Source organism: Neolamprologus brichardi, chromosome 3, assembly GCF_056152115.1.
Source record: "Neolamprologus brichardi isolate AB-2024 chromosome 3, ASM5615211v1, whole genome shotgun sequence".
NCBI lineage: Eukaryota > Metazoa > Chordata > Actinopteri > Cichliformes > Cichlidae > Neolamprologus > Neolamprologus brichardi.
In genome coordinates this window covers 23,650,963-23,669,705 of record NC_142106.1, presented here as the reverse complement: position 1 = coordinate 23,669,705, position 18,743 = coordinate 23,650,963, and the positions used below count along the sequence as shown (strand labels likewise).

General features: G+C 42.5%; 1 protein-coding gene across 2 annotated transcripts in view; it reads right to left on the bottom strand.

Annotated features, from left to right (window-relative positions):
• Positions 1-18,743, bottom strand: part of exoc6b (exocyst complex component 6B) — a 139,273-nt gene that overhangs the window by 102,820 nt on the left and 17,710 nt on the right. For both annotated transcript variants that reach the window (XM_087835100.1, XM_006803410.3), the window contains exons 2-7: positions 17,718-17,883; positions 17,574-17,621; positions 17,388-17,478; positions 16,580-16,625; positions 15,635-15,839; positions 3,741-3,914 (exon numbers count right to left, since the gene is read on the bottom strand). In XM_087835100.1, coding sequence (XP_087691226.1) covers positions 3,741-3,914; positions 15,635-15,839; positions 16,580-16,625; positions 17,388-17,478; positions 17,574-17,621; positions 17,718-17,883 — 730 coding nt within the window. The remainder of the gene's footprint in view (positions 1-3,740; positions 3,915-15,634; positions 15,840-16,579; positions 16,626-17,387; positions 17,479-17,573; positions 17,622-17,717; positions 17,884-18,743) is intronic.

Here is an 18,743-nt window from a genome sequence, read left to right as displayed (position 1 = left end):
TTTGTTTGTGAGACTTTTACTTGGCGTGAACTGCGTGCGTGTGGCTGCAGTTTTAAACAGAAGTTTAACAAGTTTTTTACCCCTGAAAATTTCATATGGCTGTCATTTCTACAGGAAAAAATGTAGAAGTAAAAAAGTCGTATTTCAATCCAACCCTATCTAATTTGGAGCATGGAACAATTTCACAGTCTGACAGTAATATACTGCACGGCTTCACTAAATGCACTTAAATACACTTAAGCTGTTATACACGACAATCAGGTGATTCTGAGGCAGCCAGATGGGAACTTTTTCAGATTTGCCTAATTTCATAAGGAGGGCCCTCACTGTGAATTAACATGTCATTTGTTCCGTGCTCGGGTGGGAGGATAAGCTGGAGACATGATCTAGCCTGTTATGGAGCTGCGATGTTATGAAACTGTGTACGTGTGGCAGAAACATAAAAAAGCTTTTCAGACTTTATTTTAGGGCAAAGTCATCTAACTTTTAAAGGTTTGGGGTTTGTTTTGTTTTTTTAAATCAGATCTGACTGCTGCTTCTATTCGAAAATGCAGTTATGTTTCGCTTCCTCTTCACATAAATAGGTTGCCTGTTCTTGTTAACCTGAAATAAGCGCCTGGAGATGTTGCCAAGATGGCTGCCAAGTGGCGAGACACGCGCCTATGAGGAGACTGTTTCGAGTGTCTGAAGCTGGACACACACTTAATGACTGTCGGGCCAATTACAGATGTAATTTGGGCGCACTGACTGACCGGTCGGACCGGGTCTGCTCCAGCTGGGCTCGGTCACAGTTTACATTCAGATGATCAAGTCATGATGAGTGAGTGTATGTGTGTTTGTGTGTAGACTATTCTTAATTCTTAAAGGAGTCACTGCCAGCTGTCAGCATTAAGATGTTTATTTAGAGCATGTTTAATATTGGCGACACAGTCACAAGTGTTCACTGACAGCGTTGATGTGTTCCTTCCTCGGCCGCCTGTCCAGAGCTTTTATTTACAGGCGCTTCAGCAGTTAGCAGAAGCTTTATTCTTATTCCCTCAACAGATTTAAGAAGCCTTCAGCTGATATACTCCCTTTTCACTTTGTTTTTCTAAACAGGCTTTTTTTTAATCTTTTTAAATATCATGTAACAACTAAATTGTTACCGAGGCTCTCGCCTTTTTAAAAGGTGCAGCGGTGTCACCTGTTATCTAAACAGACACGAACACCCGCATACAAAAAAAAACACACACACAAAAGAAAAAAAGAAAAAAACCACACACACACACAAAACAGCTCTTTAGTGCCACTAGTCCTGTATCAGGGTAAGCTGTAACATCACTGGCTCCACCTTTAATGAGCTTCAGGAACTGTATGAAGCGAAGGCCCTTGCAAGATCACCCTCCATCATTTGGACCCTCTTCGTCTTTTACGTTCCAGAATTCCAGATGCTTCCATCAAGGAGAAGATTTGGTTTTCCTAAATGTAGGACTAACAGATTCAGATATTCATTTGTTCTATCCACTGTTGCTCTTTAAACAGTGGATAGAACAAAACCATGACAGCACTTCCGCCGTGTTTTACAGATCAGATCGCTGTAGAGTCTCACTGTTGCAACTTTGATCTCATTCAAATATACTAACAGGGATTTGAACCTAAAACTTCAAATTTGAATTCATCAATAAGACATGTTGTCCTTGATTTTCAGTCCAGTTCTTATGCAGTTTGGCAAACCTCAGTCTTTTTTCCCTGTTCCACTTTCTTAAGAATTCTTCTTGACAGCCATCCTTCCGCTGAGACCATTCCTGATGAGGTTTCAGGGACCAGCAGACGGATCAACGAAGGGCCAGATGGATCCCTCAGGTCCTGTGTCGGGTCTTTGCTGGATTTTTTCCTGTTTCTTAAGGACATGACTTCCAGATACTGTTCATCTGCTGAAGACATTTCTGAGTACGAATATTTCTTTTCTCCTTCATTTGTCCAGTTTCCTTACATTGTTTTAGGACACACTGCATGCCATGTTGACATATGCCAAGTTTGGGAATCACCTTGGTGTGCCTGTCAGACTGTTATCTTTGGCATTTTTGTAGATTCAACTAAAAAAAATGGGAACAACTGATTTGTTTTTACAACAGGCTGCTAGGAACAAAGTGCAGAAATTTAAAATTTAATTTTCCTAAGTTGTCATTTGTGGTTCAATAAACAAAAAGAACATTCCTCTGAAAGTTGTCAGGTACAAAGACTGGACTGAAAACGACTGAAAAAAGTTAAAGGCCAAAGTCCAAAGAACTGCAGAATTATTTCTCAAGACTTTAAAAACTTCCAAGCATCTCTGGATCCTTGGAAACAACATAAGAAGAAATGAGGCATGGCCGAAGACTTTTGCACAACACTGTCTGTCTGTATTTATTATGTTGGACTTCTACAAAACAAGCTGCCATGGGGACATTAAAGTTTCACTGTGCTGAGGTGTAGAAAGTCTTTAAGCTTACGAAAATTACTTTAGTACACACAGCGCAACACAGATTCTAAATATCAGAACACTCCAGAAAACAATCACTCTCAGGCCAAGCAAGACTTCAGTGTCGACATTAACCTTAAGATCACAACTTCCAAACCACGCAGCAGCTCTCCTCAGCCTTGTAAATATGCACAGAAGTTACACGTAATTGCAAAACCTGAGAGAAGCACCACACTGATCATCTTATTGGAGACCAAAGAATTTGAACTATTTTAACTCTCAGTGATCCCTCTGTGTTTGTTTGCTTTTAGGATCTAAAGAAGCATTTTGGATTCGGAAATCTCTAAAGGCATTAGACTTAACAAGCGGACCACGAAACATCCAGCTGCATTTTCACAGTAAATGTCGGCTCTTATTATTTATTTGTTGGTTTGCCCACTGGCAGAGAGCCCAGTCATTACTGTATGATCTTTCAGCAAGTTTTTTTTTATAAATTGTTTTTACCCTCAGCTGTTTGATTTGCGCTCCTTTCCCTTTCAAAGACTAGAATCTGCTCCAGCCCATGGGAACAGTCTTTTGAATATGTTGAATACTTTGGTACAATGTTTCGAGCAGTAGTTGTATTTGAGCGTGCGCCCAGTATAAGCTGGTTTATGTGGGCTACGTGCTGCAGTGGGATGAATGTTCGCTCTCCGGAAACATCAGAAATGTCACCTGGGCCGGACCTAATGACTTCAGACTACTGGGACTGAAGAAACATTCGCAGTCAATGTGGAAGGAAAAGGAAATGAATGGAAAGAGAAAGAAGAAGACAAAAAAAAAGAGAGAAAGAGTCACGTAGAAAAAGCGGCATAAGCCTTGGGCGAGAAGAGGACACATGGAAGAGATGAAAGGACAGAAAGACTAAAAACTGACTAACAACAAAGAAAACGCAGCAGGAAGCAAATAAAACTGAGGCCACACTGAAGGATAATCAGACTTCAAACGAAATTGGTCCAGCCTGCCAATCTTAGGGGAAACCCACGGTCAGGATTGGCAACAATTATCTGACTGTTTAAGGGGTTTTAAAAATGAATGTCAGCTCGCTTGGAAACAAGTCTGAGCTGCCCAGGCGACTCATGTACCCCGCCATGGGGGCGAGATCAGAGACGATTCTGGACCAATCTGAGATGAATGGGATGCACTGGATGTACAAACGTATCAGTACAGAGATGTTTGTTTCATCAAATAAGGTGAAGCCAGATAATTGGAGGCTTCGTGTTGTCTTGATTTTGTGTGTGTGTGTTTGCAGTTTTCTCACTTCATCTTCCTCCTCTTCATCCTCCACATCCAGAACTCCCGTGTCATGTTCTGACAGCGGGTTGACACCCATTCCAGCCCGAATCGCTGCCGGCGCCGCCTTTCTGCCGCGCCGGCCGAGTAGGACCCTTGGCTGAGGAGAGACGGAGCTGTCCAGTGAGCGCTGTAGCTGGGCCTGGAGAACAAAACAGAAAAGCAGATGAGAACTCCACAAAGGGTCAACGGATTATTTTAAACCTGCATTGTTTGGTTCATTTCAGTTACTTCCTACATTTCCCAGAATCTCTTTTAAGTCCGACAGACGAGAATTTGCATTTAGGCGCTGGCACAACTTCAGAGCAAAACAATGGAAGCTCTTTGATTTTCACGCTCTGACACCAAAACCAGATGTTGTCTGATAACTCTCACACTCTGTCTGCAATAAAACTCATCACATGCAACAACTTTTATAGGGGACGGAGCAGAAAACAAACCCAAGAAAAATTCAAAAAACACAAACTGCTTTCAGACACTAACGGGGAAATGGTATTAATCCAACTCAGCATGTGAGCAATAAATGCTCGGGTGATTGCTCACAGTACCCCCCCTCGTTTTAGGAACATTTCGGGAAAAATGTCAGAAATTGTGGACGGTGTTGTGAGGTCACCGGTTTAGACCTTTTGAGCCACTCCTCGTCCCATTGGAAATGGCCAATAAAAGTGATCTACCAAAGCAGCCTAAGAATACACAGGAGGGAAAATAGCAGGCCAGGAAGGGAAGGACAGGAAGGATGAGGAGTCTATGAAAACAAAGCACGTAAAATTAGTGCTCGAGACATAAAAGTGCAGACAGGGACAGATTACATGTCTGACCTGTGCTTTTGCTCGACAACGCCTTCGATTCAGCTGTTCCTTAAACTCAAGCTTACCAAAAAAATAAATAAATTTGGAGAACAAAAACTGTCCGAAAAAAAATAAAACAGGAAGGACTCCGAAAGCACAAATCTTCACTGAGGCAGCTCATTCTCTGAGCAATATTTATTTCTAATGAAATAGTATTTCATTTTGCATGAATTCATTTAATTTTCTTTGTTCTCTTTAAATACATGCACAAAATAACAAAAAACCAACCTCCTTGTTACAGGTAATAAGGGATACAAAACTGATATAGAAAATACCCAGTGGTCGGCAGATCTCTTGGCAAAAATGCTTTGTTGATACAGGAAGAGAATGGCCAGATTGTTTTGCGCTGACAGGAACACAAAAGTAACTCAAATAAGCTCTCAAGACAACCAAATACAGAAGAGCATCTCTGAAAGCACAACACGTCAAACCTTAAAGCTGCGTCTAGCTTTGTGACCTACACAAGTCACAAAGCTCAGAAACTGGTTTCTTGAACATTACAATGAGTTCACTCTATTCAACATGGCTCCGCAGTCACCAGATCTCACTTCAACAGCGAACCTTTGCAATGTGGTGGAACAGGAGATTCACATTAAGGATGTGCAGCATGATGCTATCACGTCTGTATGGACCAAAATCTCCGTGGAATCTTTCCAGCATCTCCTTGAACCTCTGCCACGAAGAATTAAGGCAGCTCTGAACGCAGAGCTGCATTTGGTTAATGTCCAACTCATCCTGTCATTTAAGTTTCTCAAAAACGTGGTCATTTAAAAGAAGGTGGGGTAAAAGAGCAGGAAATGGAAAAGTCTACCTGGAAAGATTCCCCTACCAAACAATGCCATGTGTAATGTCATTTCTGATGCTAATTGTGTCCTGCGTCTACATCGCTGTTCGGGGATTACTGTGGGAAGTGATACATTCATCTCCCTGTGCGGCAGTGCTCGATGATGAGCTCTAAAAATAAAAATACTAAAAAACAGGAAGTTTTAGTTAGAAATTAATGGAAGCTGGTCTCCATAACAGAGTGAAAACAGAGCCGCGGTCACTCCAGAGGTGGCCAAGTCTTTGTCAGGACCTCGCTGGTAGGAGATCATCCTCTTGCACTTCTACATACAAATAAAACTGATCTGAAGTCTTTAGTCATTTATGTCTACATGGGCCTGATGTGCATTTTGAACTCTTTAACATGACCACCATTCTTCGAATGGCCTTTCTTTGAAATCCTCCTCCAGTCGGGCCTCGGGCGCAGCATGGTCGCCAACATTTTTCTGTGGGAAAACCCTCAGAAATGAGGTCAGCATGCCTTTCCATCCACACCTATATCCGCATCGGGCTACTTTTGAAAAACCTATGCAAACACCTTCCTTTATCACTGGCGCCAACACGTAGGCTGCTTTGTGCGCTTAAATGTCTCGAATGGAACGTCAATAAAGACGTCATACACATCAAAATGCTTCGTTTTGGGCTGTTAATGCAAGGTTAATGAGAAAAACTGTTCCGGACACGAGGGCAGATGGGCACAAACCCAGAAGAGCACAATATCAGGGATGCTTGTGTATGAACACAATGCCATCTTTGATCTAATGTCCAAACACAAACAAACACACACCCACAGAAGACAAGTGAGTCATGGGGGACAATAAGAACAAACTAAATCAGGAAAGTGTCGTTCAGCTGCAGGAGGAGCTTAGGCCTAACTCTGAGGAATGTGCCGAGCTCTGAGTGTTTTCTCTAATTACTTTACATCGAATTAAATCAAAATGCTGAAAGAACAACAGGATGAGAAACTCAAGATGGCGAGAACCACAGAGTGAAGAGTCCTGTTGTGTTTGCGAGTCATTTCTTTGTAATTGTTCAAATACTCAGAAATGTACAACTTAACATAGCTCGACCACAAAAGACAGCAACCTGTGAATGGCGGAGAAAAGAGAAGAGGTTTTCAGCGACGTCAGCACCTGCGTCAAAGTAACTCGGCGCGGCGGTCGAGTCGGGCTCCGGAATTCTTCAGCAGGTGCATCCATGCCCGCTAACAGTACTGTATACACACTCACCCGACCATTCACTCTTAACCGGGAAGCCTTTTTAACCCCGTCTTTTGTTGTGTTTTTTTCTTTGGGAACGGAATTCGGTACGGCGCTTGAAGCACAAGTGTGGGAATGTGCGTCATCTGCGGCGCAAAAAAGCCATGAGAAACTGGGACGCAGTTACAGGAGGGAAACATGGGAGGCATGGGGAGTGGAGCAGATGGAAAACGAACAGTAGGAGTTGGGAAGAAAAGGAAAGAGAAATGGGAAAGGTGGCGAGGAGGAAGACAGGTTTGGAATACATGATGGCATTGGAGTGAGAAAAAAATAAAAACTGTACAAAAGGAAGGAAGCACAGCATTTGGGATCAGCCACACTATAATGGTTTAAAGTAAAATCACTTTAAATACTTTTTAAATGATCAGAAATTACTCTGTGGAAACGAAAGGAGGGCAGTCCTGACTTAAATATGTGGCTGAGGTGAGTCGATGTCTCTGAGTGCATTTGCAAACCAAGTGGGCAAACTGAGAAACACTGTAAGTGAAAGAGCAAAGATGCTGTGATGCGTTTGGTGACAAGTGGTTTCAACGGGTCGTTTGTTGTGGGGGTGGGTCCGAGGGACATGTGTGTAAAATCTACATTGATTTCTCCCACAAAAAATGTAACCAAAGTGACGGAGCATGTTTGGAAAACATGGTCGTATCTACAAAAAAAAAAAAAAAAAAAAAAAAAAAACCAATCACTGAAAATGTAAAAGTAATGCTGTTAACAATAAATGTAAAATTGTTTCCAAGATTGCTTGTTATCCTTTGAAAAATGTGTTTGTGGGATCCAAGAAATCTTTAAACAGCTCTGAATGAAACGCTCTCATAGGGAGCATTTAAAGAGCAGCTAATGGAGACGCTTTTAACCGACCAATTGTTTGATTGCCTGAACGATCCCTTAGTTATGCAGCTAATAAGGTTTGTAAAATGTGACAGTGTAGAGTCAAGTGAACTAGGCCCCAGTTACTAGAGACCAGTCTGCAACAATCTGGCAACCACTAAAAATATTCACTCCCTAACCACCTGGCGAGTGGCAGCTGGAGGTTGATTGGAAACAGATTGCTCAATGACCCCAAAGAAGCCACCAGTGCTAGGGGAGAATCTGCATCCTCCAATCGGATGACAAAAACCTCCTTGTGACTGTTTTACCATGGGCAAGTGTGGCAGCTTGCTTGGTTTGCGTGGAACAAGGCATCTTATCTGCAAACACTCATATGCTACTCGCCGAGCTGTGGTAACACTTGAAAAGCATGTGGCAAACTGGAAACTGAAACCATTCGCCTTCAAAGTAAAGGCTGTCTCCTTTGAAAAGTGTTGGCTGTGACTCTAAGGCACAACTTTTACTCCAAAGACCAACAGCCACCGATCCCAGTTTCCCACTTTTTCCAAGTTTTACTGCTGCTCAGGTAGCAGTTAGCGAGTATTTGCAGTCAAACTACCATCATCCACATAAACTACAGCTGACCACAGCGAACATAAGGAGGTTTTTGATGCAGCACCTTGATTGCGACCAGCGTTGGGTGCAACGCATCCCTCCTAACATGTTCCCTTTTCCTTGCTGCACAAATGTGATACAATGAGCTGATGTCATTTCGTATGCGGAGGAAGAAAACGGTGTCGTGATCTACATAAGTGGCGATATGGACAAAAGACAAGAGCGCAATAGTAAAGTGTGACATGCACCCTGGACCCAAAAAGCTGCATTACACTGGTAACACAACTTCGGCTCTTTGCAAGCACCTGCACAGATGGCATGCTCTGTGTTAGAATGCTCTGTGTTAGCATGCTAACACAGAGCTAGGCAAGAACCCGGAGCTGAGTGTTCGCCGACAGTGATGACTAGTCAGTCTCGTAGTCTCTATTTCTACCAGATATATGTGTAGGACATCATACAAAACATCTCTACAGGCTGTCAGTAACAGTTTCTTCTCGACCCCCCCCCCCCCCCTCCTTTCAACAGGTCACGGCAGATCACTGCCCCTCCCTGAGCAAGGTTCAATTGGAGGTTTGCCCCCCGTTGCAGGGCAAGTTCTTCCTCCCCACAGTCACCGAGAGCTGTGCTCACAGGGGACATCATTTCAATATTGAACTAAATAGTTTTAAAGGCTACTGAAATTATGAAAAAACTAATACAAATCTATTCAAAAGGACCTCCAAACTTCACTAAAACCACATTAAACTTGTTTATTTTTATTTGGTTTTGGTGAAGAAAAGCTGGCAGGCTTGCCGCAGAGAAGAACGTCTGAAAATCCAACCTCAAACTTCACAAAATGTACCCATCGAATTAAGTCTAGAGAGAATGAGTATCAAAAGGTTGGAGTTAAAAGGAAAAATTGAGCAAAGATGAGCAGGAAAAGTTGACGCTATGATAACGTTTTACTAATCCTTTTTTTTAGTATTCATTTGGCATTTTGTTCAGTATTGGAAAAACAATCCTGATAATACTCAAAACAACATATAAGAATCAAATTGGTACTCTGTACAGAAAAATACTCCGTAACAAATGTCTCGGATAAGGATCGAAGCTAAAACCTGACTGGGGCATCCCTACTATAGATCACTTTTTGGCAGACAGTCGGCCAGCCAGAAATAATGGTGTCTGATGGCAGTGAACTGTGGTGCATTATTCGGCAGACAACACACACACACAGGGTCCAGACTGGGTGACACAGCAGCCCATAACAGTTTATTTTCGTTCCCCTTGTGATGGTTCAATACACCGACCCAGCGTGCGCCCTTAGCCACCCTCGTTGCACGCACACGCATGTGTGTGTTCAGTAACTAGATACAGGTAATCAATCTTCTTCCACTTCACAGGACCGGGAATCTGTTTCCCATTAGTGTGTACGAGTGTGTGTGCGCCTACTGAATACACAGCAGAAGCTTCAGACTCGTCCTCTGTTGAAAGAGAACACAAGAAACAGAAAAACAAGAGGAACAAGAGAGTGAAGAAGGGAGGCAGGGAGATGGAAAGATGAGGAGGTGGAAAGAAAGGACGAGAGACAGACATGGAGATTTTGAGGAGGAGGGGTATGATGGGACAGCAAGACAGAAAGAGAGACATGACAAATGACAGGGGAGTTATGGGAGAATGCCAAAGGCAGACGATTCTGGCTAATTCCACTCCCTTGGTTCTCTTTCAAAAGGACCTATTATGCTTTACTTATTTTCTGTCATATACATGCTGTTATAGTTCTGATGCTCATATTAAGCTCACAGTCACTACTGTTTTAGAGTTTATAAATAGAAATAAAGAATATTCTACTTATAAATAAACACTTATTATTGTGTAGTTAATGCATTCTCATGAACTTAGAATTAATCCATTAACAACTGATCCTGTAGGAGCAGGTCGAGACGGACATCGCTGTTCCACCTGATCACGCTTTATGTACATGGCTGAAGATCAGCCACAAATATATTATCGATGCTGCCATTATTTATTAGCAGATTAAACATGTGACTCTCATGTCTCCCCATCTCCGCACAACTGACAAAAAAAACTAGCTAAAAAAAACAAAAGAAAAACAAAAAAAAACAAAAATCAAATAAAACCAGCAGCTAGTTATAAGCTATAGTTGTGCCAAGTAATGTTAGGCTCATGTCCTAAAAAATAAAATATTTCACTTTACCTCAAATAAACAGTTTGATTACATTATCACATCTTGTGAAAGTTTGCTCAACAGGTGTCCAAAGTAAACAAGACCTACTTCAAAGTAAGTTTCACTAATGCTAGCTATCAGCAACTAACAGAGGCTAACAGAGGCTAACAAAAGCTAGCAGCAGCGCTTGCCAACAGAAAACCTCAGGATACCCTAAACTAGGGGACCCCAACCATTTTTGTGCCACAGACCGGTTTGTCTGACAACATTTTCACGGACCAGCCTTTAAGGTGTTGCAGATAAATACAACAAAATAAAACCAATACTGGTACCAAAAAAAAGATATTTATTCATAACACATGGGAAAAGACCCGGGGAAACACAGTTAACGATAAAAACGATTAAAAAAAAAAAACAATTAAAAACCCAGAAAACCATAAATTTCACACCTGAGCCTCAACTCTCGTAACCTGGTACCAAACGACTCATGGACCAGTACCGGTCCATGGCCCCGGTGTTGGGGACCCCTGCCCTAAACTGTCATCAGACAAAAGTGAGCTTCGCTGACTTGTATCGCTTCTCACCTGTCAAACTGACAGCTGAGGTAAACGGTGGACTGAAAGCCTAAACTCACTCCCAGAGATTTTGGAAGTTATTTGAAGGTAAAAGCATAAAGTACAGCAAAAATATTTAATTGTCGCATATCCTTTGTCACATTTGACAAAATTTCAGACTGCTCTACGCACTCATTTTTCCCCACTCCTGATTTTGTATGACATGCGATTGAGAGGGATACACCGTGTAAACCCTCTCTTTACAAGGGCTTCCAGCGAGGGAGAGGAGGGACATATAAGGATTATTTGGAATTGTCAGTCATGCAAAGCTGCTCTACAAGATTTAAATCAATCTCTGGTGTAAACAGCGAATGGACTGAATAAGTGTCCTGCTATTTGGTGTGTTTTGACAGCATACGCAGGTTCAAAACTTGAAAAGGCCCATCTTATATTTATAGAACTCCAGGCTTCAGCGAAACGGCTTCACTGAAGGCGTGCTTTTTGTAACAAAATACCAATTTTTTGTCCCATCTTCCTCACTCTCTCGTCACCTTCCTGTCGTCTTTTTTGGCTCTCAGCATCCTTCTGCTCTTTTTCAGATATCTCCCTTACCTCTTCATCTCCTCCAACTAACTTCTACATCTTTTTTTCCTGCCCCTCATCCATCATAATCCCTCCCGATAATTCCCCACTTTCCTCTTCTTGTTTCTATACATCTAAACCCCCCCACCCCCCGCAACTTTATTCTTCTTTAACCATCTTCTACTTTTGTCTTTGATCCTCCCTCTTCTTCTTCTTTCCTCTTCCTCCACTTCCATGGGCATGTGGCAGCAGACAATAGCTCCATTGTAAGCCATTTGCACTCCTCAATCTCCTCCACCTCTTCTTTCCCCCCAGATCTATTTATTTTCACATCCTTGGTTGAGGGAGCTGTAACGACGGCCGGGTAGAGAGCTGGAGCTAATTTGGAACAGAGCGCAGCAGAGAGACACACTGTCTGAGGGAGAAAGAGATGGAGTGACAGAAAAAATGGAAGCAGAACAAGAAGAAAGAGTGAAGGAGAGACAGAGGAGGAAAAGAAGGGAAGGAAGGGAAGAACGTCTACTTTGCTTGTGCACATTCAGTCCCAAACACACACAGTTACGACTGAGGGTGTGTGTGTGTGTTCTGAGCCAAACATTTGATACAACAACATAATCCCAGTATCAGTATCAGTTCTGCCGGACTGCTGGGGTTTCCATAATCTTCCTTGTAATTAGTGGTTAGGGGAGTAAGTGGTTAGCTTCTTCAGTGACTGCAAGTGGATTTTCTACGTCAGTGACTCTCAAATTGTGGTCCAAGGACCCCCCACCCAAAGGTCACTGAAGGGTTGTTAGCGTGCAGATGTTATAAATGGGGACTGCTTGTGCGTAATCATAATTTCTATTTAATGTCCATCACCTCCTTCCTCAGAGAGAAAATAAATACGTTCTCCCACAAAGATGTGACAAATTGAAGGAAAACTACTATAAAAGGTTCTTTGTGAAGTGCTGGATCAACAGCAACATCTTTCCACAGCGATGGCAGCTGTCTAAAAGGTCACTCTGAAAACTCAAGTGAAGTTCAAATAGTTTGGAAATCCTCAGACCATGCACTGACCCCTGTGACCTGCTCTGGGTGTTTGTTGTTGTTTTTTCTAGATGATAACCTTTAAAACTAACTGCCAACCAGAAGCAGCAAGATTATGAAGCGAGATCCTCTAGTGACATCTAGAGGACAAAAAAAGTAAATAATGTATGTTAACTTTTCCCCCCAGAGGGCTTCAAACTACCACCTAATACATGCACAGTAAGGTGTCTGTAAAACAATTTGAACATCTGATAGCTTCTCACCTGTAGGAAATGTTTAACAAACTCTCTGAATCTTTTTTTCTTCCCAATAAGAAGCAAATATAGCCTGCCTGAGTGCATGAACCTTCTCAAGTATTTTAAAGTCAAATACTTTTATAACACAACTTTATTCTTCAAGTGATTGTTGTGAAAAAATGATTTCAGCTTCATCTGCTGTTCTTCTCATCCAAGAGGCTTCTTCCCTTCTTAACATACTGACTGCCCCCTGTGCTACCACTCGTCCATTCAGTAGACTCACCTATGGCATCAATTCGTAAAGCTCACTGGTATTCACAGTCTGATTCTTTTGGACACTATCCACAGGTCGAGGCCATAAAACGTAAATGTCAGGTTAATCTGCAGCTTCGCTTTGAATTTCAGCTCTCTCTTCACCACAACTGGCTGATAAAGCAAACACTGCACCTTACTTCCCTCACTCCTGAACAAGACCCAGAGATGCTTTAACTATTCCACTTCAGACAGCAAATCATTCCCAACCCAGCTGAGCCAAGCCAAGGGATGTAATCCATCCAGGGTGTCCTGGGTCTACTCTGGACCCAAGTACCCAGCAGAAAACCAAACGCTGGGTGCCATTGACTGATCTTCGGTAAAACATGGCATTTATCTTTCAGATCGTAGAGAACTTAGATTTACTATATAATATTACATTTACTGTTGAATTGAAATACATCTGTGGGTATCTGTATTTAAGTTGCAGGTTGATTGAACGGCTGCTGCTTTGGATGGGCCGGCAGAAGAGCGGTGCACCACTGCTGAATGTCCCAAAGCACTAATGAGGGAAGTAATTATTAGAATGTAAAACAGAAGCAAATGTGCAGCGTGCTTTATTCTAAGCCTCCATCCACTCGTACGTCTGCCGTGAACCACTCCATCATCATTCCCATCCCTTCATCCTGCACTTCCATGGAACAACATTCCCCAAATAATGGAAGCCCGCAAATAAACAAGGAGGCCTTCACTCTGAGCTACGGATACCACAAGAGAACATAAAACACACAGACATATATAACTTCCTTAGCCTTGAAAAAAACAAAACAAAACAATGAGGTAAGTGGATGTGTGCATGCATGTGTGCGTGCATGTGTGCGTGTTCCTTGACAAGCCAACGTACTTGCTTACTGGCAGTGGAACCACAGAGCAACACGCACACGCACAGAGGCTGCTTCCAATTATCAGACAGAAAAGATGAAGAACAAAAATCAGTTGTAGGATGAAGTCAGTTAGACAGGCAGTAACATACAGTCTTCATCAAAGACACCAAACGACGTTACACACCAGACACGTAAAATCTGTGAAATGTTAAGAACATTCATATTTTTGGACTTCCCTACCCTTAATGCAGCGCTCACACCGACCGCACACTGTCACAGGATAAATATAGTTTTTTCCCATCAAGTTAGATTTTTTCCGATTTTCACGTGTGAATAAAAAGATCTGACCAATCAGATCAGTGCATTCATAGCATGCAGTGCTGAATGTACGACGATGTGAAAATACTATTTTACCTCAGATACACAGCTAGATGCTGCTCCGGGTCAATCAGCTCTCTGAAATCCTTTCTGTGCCTCTTAGACGTGATCAGTGTGTATGTAACAAGTTCACATCTAGAAAAACTGTGTAAAGGCCTTTTACACATAGATGAGTGCTGATGGATCAAAGTCAAAGTCTCTTTATTTGTCACATCGTATCTGATGTATGTGACACTAGAAATGTTAACATCTCACACTGGTACACACACACACACACACACACACACACACACACACACACACACACACAAAGAGGTAGTGTAAAGGGGTGACAGTAAGGATAGACCATTTCTATAACTCCAAGCGGTCCTCACTAAAACACTAGTCCATAACGTTAAACCACATTTTATTCAAATTTCTAGCTGTTTGCACCATGTGAAACTTTTGCTACCCAAGTTTGCTCTTTTGACTAAGTAAATGATTTATAACCTAAAAACTGAGCCTTAACCATCAAACAGGTCTTGACATTGAAAGCCTATTTCAAGGTGAAGACAGGCTGAATGTCCTCACTTTGCCAAAAGATCTTGAAAAGCGAGTTCTGTCCACTTTTGGCACATTGCTGTGCTCTGTTGTTAGCTCCAATATCTCCTGAGCACCAGATAAAGCCAGAAGATTAAGTTAAGGTTTAAAAATGGTCCTCAAAAACACACCTGATACAAACCCTACCCTCTGAAAACAATTGTTGAAAGTGTCACCTTTTATATTATGTAACTCGAAAACGGAAGCAGATCTCTAAAATATGATGAATATAGGCAGATGTATTACCCGTTTCACTCACTTCACTCAGTCCAAGAACACACACAGCTCCTGTACTCACCTTTACAACATTTATCTGTGTGAATCTTGAACTTTAAGATGTCAAACTGACTGTTCCATCAGTTTAATAATGATAAAAACTCCAATAGGCCTCCAAGAAACGGTCAATCCATCACAGCCCACAGGGCGCTACCATCACAGCAGAGTGAAGGTTTCTGGCACAGTTCAGAACCCACTAACAAAACACATCTAGTTTGTGGCTGTTTGGCTGCTGTAATACAGTTTTCCGCTCTTCTCTCTGTATAAGTAGATGTATCCCTAATATGGTCCTCTCAGTCAAAAGGCCACACCCACCTGTAGTTTAAATCTTTTGTTTGGGAGGGGCAGCCAATCAGAATGAAGTTGGAAAAGAGAAACAGAGCTGAGGATCTGCACCGAGGCCCAGAATGAGATAAATGAGGATTGCTTTGAACTGTAAATCACGCAAAGCTACTCCAACACAGTGCAAGAATAAATACACAGAGCCACATTTAATAAATCTGTCATCTCTTGTGAATCAGAGCATGTCAGCTGAACTTTCTCAGCCCAAAGTGCGGGTTTCTGGGTGCTTGTGTACCTGTTTCATGGCGGTCTGGCCTATCTTATCCGAGTGTTTCCGAATGCTCTCCAGGAAGTCTCTCAGCTGTGACATGGCCGTGTCGCGGATCTGTATCCTCAGTTTGGGGATGTTTTCAGCCATGATGGAGCAGAACCGGTACTGACCCGCTTTGGGAAGACACGTCTGTTCCAGCTGTTCTAACGTTCGCAGCGCGGGGTAGTACCTACAGAGACAAAGCATTTGGAAAAGTGCAGTCAGCTTGTTTGTTCAATCACTCAGTGAGCTGGTTTGAAAGTTCAGGATGAAGTCTGACTCGTCTCAAGCCAAACTTTGTTTTTTTCAGCTTTCACGCCTGAACGCAGCTAATCTGGTTTCGTTTTGAACATCTTAATTTCCACTTGGAAAACTGACAGACACACAGATGCATGACCAAAAAACACCCAACAACCTAGGAGTGCTCGCACACACAGAAATAAACACACTCCGATACACCTCACGGAGATTTGGCAGCACAGAAATCCCCCAGACACTTCAGCCCACTTCACTCCACTGCATCGCTCAAACACAGGCTCTCCCTCTCGAGGAGCGTTCTCTTTTGGCTGACCTCCTCCTGCTCTCTGAGAGCCCAGCAGCCGCGGGACAGGGAGACGGGGAAAAATACACAAACAAAATGACAAATTTATGACCAGCCAAGACTCCTATCTAGAGGCAGCCCGAGGACAGAAGGGGAAGAAAGAAGCAGAGAAATTGTCTTAGCTGCTCAAGGAAGTGCTCTGGCTCCATCTTGTGGCTGCCAGCAAGCAAAAATCTACATGATCCAAGAAGGATGTGAAGTTATACAGATATATACTATACAGTAGTAGCTCTGACAAAACAGCAGTGTTCCCCACACTTGGAATGAGAACAGCACGATACCTTTAGAAAATATATTCACATCAACAAAGAAAAAGTCTCGATGATTACCGTTTGGCCCTCATCTGCTCCTGAAGTCTGCTGTACATCTCAAGAACTGGAAGGAAAGAAGGAAAAAAACAGTAATTAGTCCAAGAAAGGAAACTCGTGCTTAATCACCCCGGGAAGGAAATCTCAGGAAATTGATTGCATCCATTCAAATGTAGCATCATCCTGACATTCACTCCTGAAAAATAGGTTTCACAACTCCGACAGTAAGGCCACATCAGTGCCAATAACGATGAAGTCATAACTGGAAGTAAAGACTTTGCAGAGTGGTTTTTATTTTTCCAAAAAGAGCTTTCAAACAGTTGCTTATCTCCCTCTACATTTCACCTGTGTATCTCTGAGCTTCATTAACATGGCAGCAAAAACTGACACAATCGTGCACTTGGGGTTACAACTCTGCTGTGGTGCCCGCAGATGTGACATCATTATCACCACACGCTGCCAGTAAGCACGTAAGCGGTGAGAATACTTGCGTTTGTATATGTGCATATGGGAGAAATTTGAAAACACTAGAACAAAACTTCCGGTTGTGCTCAGGGCACGACTCCTGTGTTAAACCAAACTTCATATGTGTACGTGAAACCAAAGCAGGGGAGCTCATCTTTTGTCATTTGTAGCTGGGGCTGCAAAGCCATTTGCTCCCCTCGTTTTGGGTGAGACCTAGAAAACCCACACATTTTCACCCGACTTAATGTATGTGCAGAAATTTCAAGCATGTTTGCTGCCTCAAAACGATGATTAATCTTCTAAAACAATAATAAACAGAGCAGATACAATAAAGGGGGATTCACACTGAGTGTTTGGGTGTTACCTGGTAGACAGTGCGTCAGTTTGTCTATCGTGGTGGCGATGTTTCTCTGTTGCACCCGACACTGTCTGAGCTCCTCCATGGAGGTGGTGAGCTAAATAGCAGGAGGAAGAGGTGACGAGAGCAACATCAGTGAGGACGTAAGCAGAAGCCTGCAGGACTTCTCTGTGTGAACCTGTGAGCTTTTACCTCTTTGCCATTTTCCTGAAGATGCCTGTTAGTCTCAGTCACCTGACTCTGAGAGACACAAAGGAGGAAGACGTTAATTCAGATGCTTTACAGTCAAGTGCTCGCCATCGTACCTGTGACGCAGACCTCACCGGCACGCCTTACCTTCAACTTCTGCGCCTCTCCTCGCACTTTCAGCAGCTCCGTGATGGAGTCCACGAACCCCTGGAAGTGATGGTTGCACATCTTCTCGATCTCTCGGTCATGGTTCCTGATCCGAGCATCCAGCTTCTCCATGAACAGGCCATGCTCCTGACCATCGTACACCGACCTGAAGACGAACAAGAAGAAAAGAAAGAGAAGACTGCTGGTGAGAAAGACTGCAAAATATTCTGTTTATTTATTTTTAAAGTCATTTAAGTCATTTTCAATTGTAATAGTACTTTTATTTAGGACAAACAGTGACACAAAACTTTTTGTTTTTTTAATAATCCTCCTGCTGTAACCTGCTCCCTGAAGGAGTCACCACAGCAGATCGTCTGCCTCCATCTCACCCTATCCCCACCATCCTCCTGTCACACTAACCCTCTGCATGTCCTCCTTCACTACAGTCATGAATCTTCTATCCAAAGCATAGCTCCACCTCTCTCCACAGAGACTCCTGCCTGACCTCATCTGTCAGACTTTTCATCATCACTGCAAACAAGGAGGAGCTGAGAGCTGATCCCTGATGTAACTGTACCCCCACCTTAAACCCATGTAACACACCACTCTATTGTCTCATACATGTCCTGCACCACCCTCACAGTGAAGGTCCTGATCTGCTCTGCACTTCTCCATCAACAACTCGCCTTTCTTCTTAACCAAGCTTCAACAAACATTTCCTACAGCGTCTGTGGCTCATCAGTTGATGATGACACATTGATATTGTATTAAAAGAATTAATAATAAAGTATTAAATGATTTAAAGTTTGCCTATAATGGAAAATGAAATGGGATAGCCAATAGTAAGGGAAAGTCAACTAATACAGATGGAGTTAAATATAAATTCACATTTCAGCTAAATTTATTTATCTCTAAATGTATTTTTGGTATTATTCTCAATTAATTTAAATAATTCATTTACCTGATTCTTTATGTTTTGCAGTATTGTCATTCATACATTTTTTGTGGCTTCACTGATCCCAAGAA